The sequence below is a fragment of the Primulina eburnea genome, chromosome 2, assembly GCF_022965805.1.
Source record: "Primulina eburnea isolate SZY01 chromosome 2, ASM2296580v1, whole genome shotgun sequence".
NCBI classification, from domain to species: domain Eukaryota; kingdom Viridiplantae; phylum Streptophyta; class Magnoliopsida; order Lamiales; family Gesneriaceae; genus Primulina; species Primulina eburnea.
The window spans coordinates 37,204,153-37,206,488 of record NC_133102.1 but is presented as its reverse complement, the minus strand read 5'-3'; the positions used below and the strand labels follow the sequence as shown (position 1 = coordinate 37,206,488).

Genomic DNA, 2,336 nt, shown 5'->3' with positions numbered 1-2,336 from the left:
AATGAGTAATTAATTATTATCATCACATGACTTATACCATATCATTTCTCTGTATAAAATAATCAATCAAATATCACATCCCACCAATGAAATTTGTAAGTGCCACCTTTGACATCAACTTCGACCTCATTGAAATATAAGAAATCGAATGATAATAAAACAGTCCGTCGGGAAACTTCTTCCTTATTGATTAAGATATGCGTACAAATTTCATATGTACCAAATAGTCCGTCGGGTAACTTCTTCCTTACTGATTAAGATAATCGTACAAATTTCATCCCAACTTACTCAAATCTTATCACCTATTCGTTTCATATCCCACCGAAGAAAACAAAAGTATATTCACCATTATGCGCTCATTCGTGGCAACGCAATGGATGCCCGCAATTACCAACACGACACTTCATATTCCATTCATGTTCTTTGATTCTTTTCACTTGCAAACATAATAAACAAAATTCTCTATTTTCATCACCTTTTAGATTTATAAAATGATGTTTTTAAAACTTCACCCATTTTGGTAGAATTTGATCTTTTTTCGATTCTTTAATGTTTTGTGAATGATTGTCGTAAATAAGATTATGACTCAAATGGGACTCGATCTTAACAAGATACGTAATATAGAAAGAAGGGTATACTAAAGCAACAAATGCCGAGAAACTACAATACTCGTATACATTTTTCTTACGTAAACTTAGTGACGCGATAAAAATAGAATTATTGACAAGGCTTTCGGGTGTCACGACGTTGTATCGAAGCTGGTCGTCTGAACTCTCCAGATTTTGAATTTCCATCGAATCGGAGTATTGGGAGCTCGTGCCCCGCACGTCTATCCAGCCATCCGATTCCCAATTCGCCCTGGACCCTGTAATTAGTCCCCTTATTCTCCTCTTGGCCTTCAAATTCAAATATTCGTCATCTTCTTCCACTGATCCGTCCGTCACTTCATCTTCGATATTCAAATCAAACAAGTCCAGAACAGAGCGTGGCGACGAGCCAGCGATCGGATCTTCCGGATGGGAACACTGGCAGATGAATGGATGCTGCAGCAGCTGATCGCAGGTCCACCGTTTCTTGGCATCTCTTTGCAGACATTTGCGTAAAAAATCGCAGCCCAGCTTCGAGAGCTTCGAAGGAAACGCGGGAAACTCAGCAGAGTGTCCGATTCGACTCACCGAGTCCCAAGCAGGCTTCCCCGTCACCATCTCAATGACAGTGCATCCCAAGGACCAAACGTCGGATTCCGGGCCCTGGTATTCTCCACGTAAGACCTCCGGCGCCATCCACAGTGGGCTGCCGCGTGGAGAGATCCTATCCCCCGAGAGTATCGCCGCCGACCCGAAATCCGCGAGCTTAGCGGAGCCGGGTGAGGGACCCAAGAGCACGTTTTTCCCCTTCACATCGCAATGCACGATGCCCCTGGAGTGGAGGTAGCTGAGGGCGGAAACCAGGCACCACGTGTAGCTCCGAACAGCACCCTCATCGGAACAGGCCGAATCAGCAGCGGTTCCTCGCGGCATGTACTCCATGTGCAGGTTCCTGAACGACGCTGTCTCGTCGTCTCCCAAGAACCTGACGACGTGAGGAGACGAGAGCGATTTAAGAATCTGGATTTCATTCTCCAAGGCCTGGAGCTGGGAAGCCGTGGAGGAGCCAAGCTCAACGGACTTCACCGCAAAAACGTCCCCGTTGGATAGGTTCAGAGCAAGATTGACAGTCCCATTTGCGCCTCTGCCTATGCAGCTGCCTCGAACCCAACTTCCATTGATCAACTTCACCATGAACAAGCTAAGTAAGAATTACTGGGTATTGGTTTTTGTGGTGGATTGAGAGATACAATTAAGTTTGAACAAGTAGAGAGAAGTGAGGATGCTTATATATAGGGGAAGAGTGGATGGTTTGATCCTTATCCTTAATCGGTGGTGTTTGGGATTAGATTTGAAGAGTGGAATTAGGGAACGTTAAGGTTTGTGTTGGTCTTTTCTGACCAAGTTTGGGGAAGTTGACATGTAATGTTTTGGATGATGGTGACGTGGAACTCGAATTTGTAGTGCATGTTTCTCTTTCCTTTCCATATAATTTACTTCTTCAACACACACACACACACACACACACATATATATATATATATATATATATATATATATATATATATTTCGTTGGTTAAGTGGAAAGATAAATATTTAGATTATATTTCATATTTCTTTCATGAGAAAAGTGTTTGTCCTGTATGACTAAGAGTAGGTCTCTTGTTAGACGGTATCATAAATCTTTATCTATGAGACGGGTCAATCATACCGATATTTACAATAAAAAGTAATAATTTTTTCATGAAT

The 2,336-nt window shown here is 42.4% G+C and overlaps 1 protein-coding gene across 1 annotated transcript; it reads right to left on the bottom strand.

Annotated features, from left to right (window-relative positions):
* Positions 1–500: 500 nt before the first annotated feature.
* On the bottom strand, positions 501–2,032 carry LOC140824270 (mitogen-activated protein kinase kinase kinase 18-like). Its single transcript, XM_073185868.1, has one exon. It carries the CDS (start codon positions 1,779–1,781, stop codon positions 501–503), a length of 1,281 nt encoding a protein of 426 aa, XP_073041969.1. The 5' UTR covers positions 1,782–2,032.
* Between the last annotated feature and the right edge of the window lie 304 nt (positions 2,033–2,336).

Coding starts and splice junctions, on each gene's coding strand:
- LOC140824270 (XM_073185868.1), bottom strand. CDS start 1,781: ATGGTGAAGTTGATCAATGGAAGTTGGGTTCGAGGCAGCTGCATAGGC.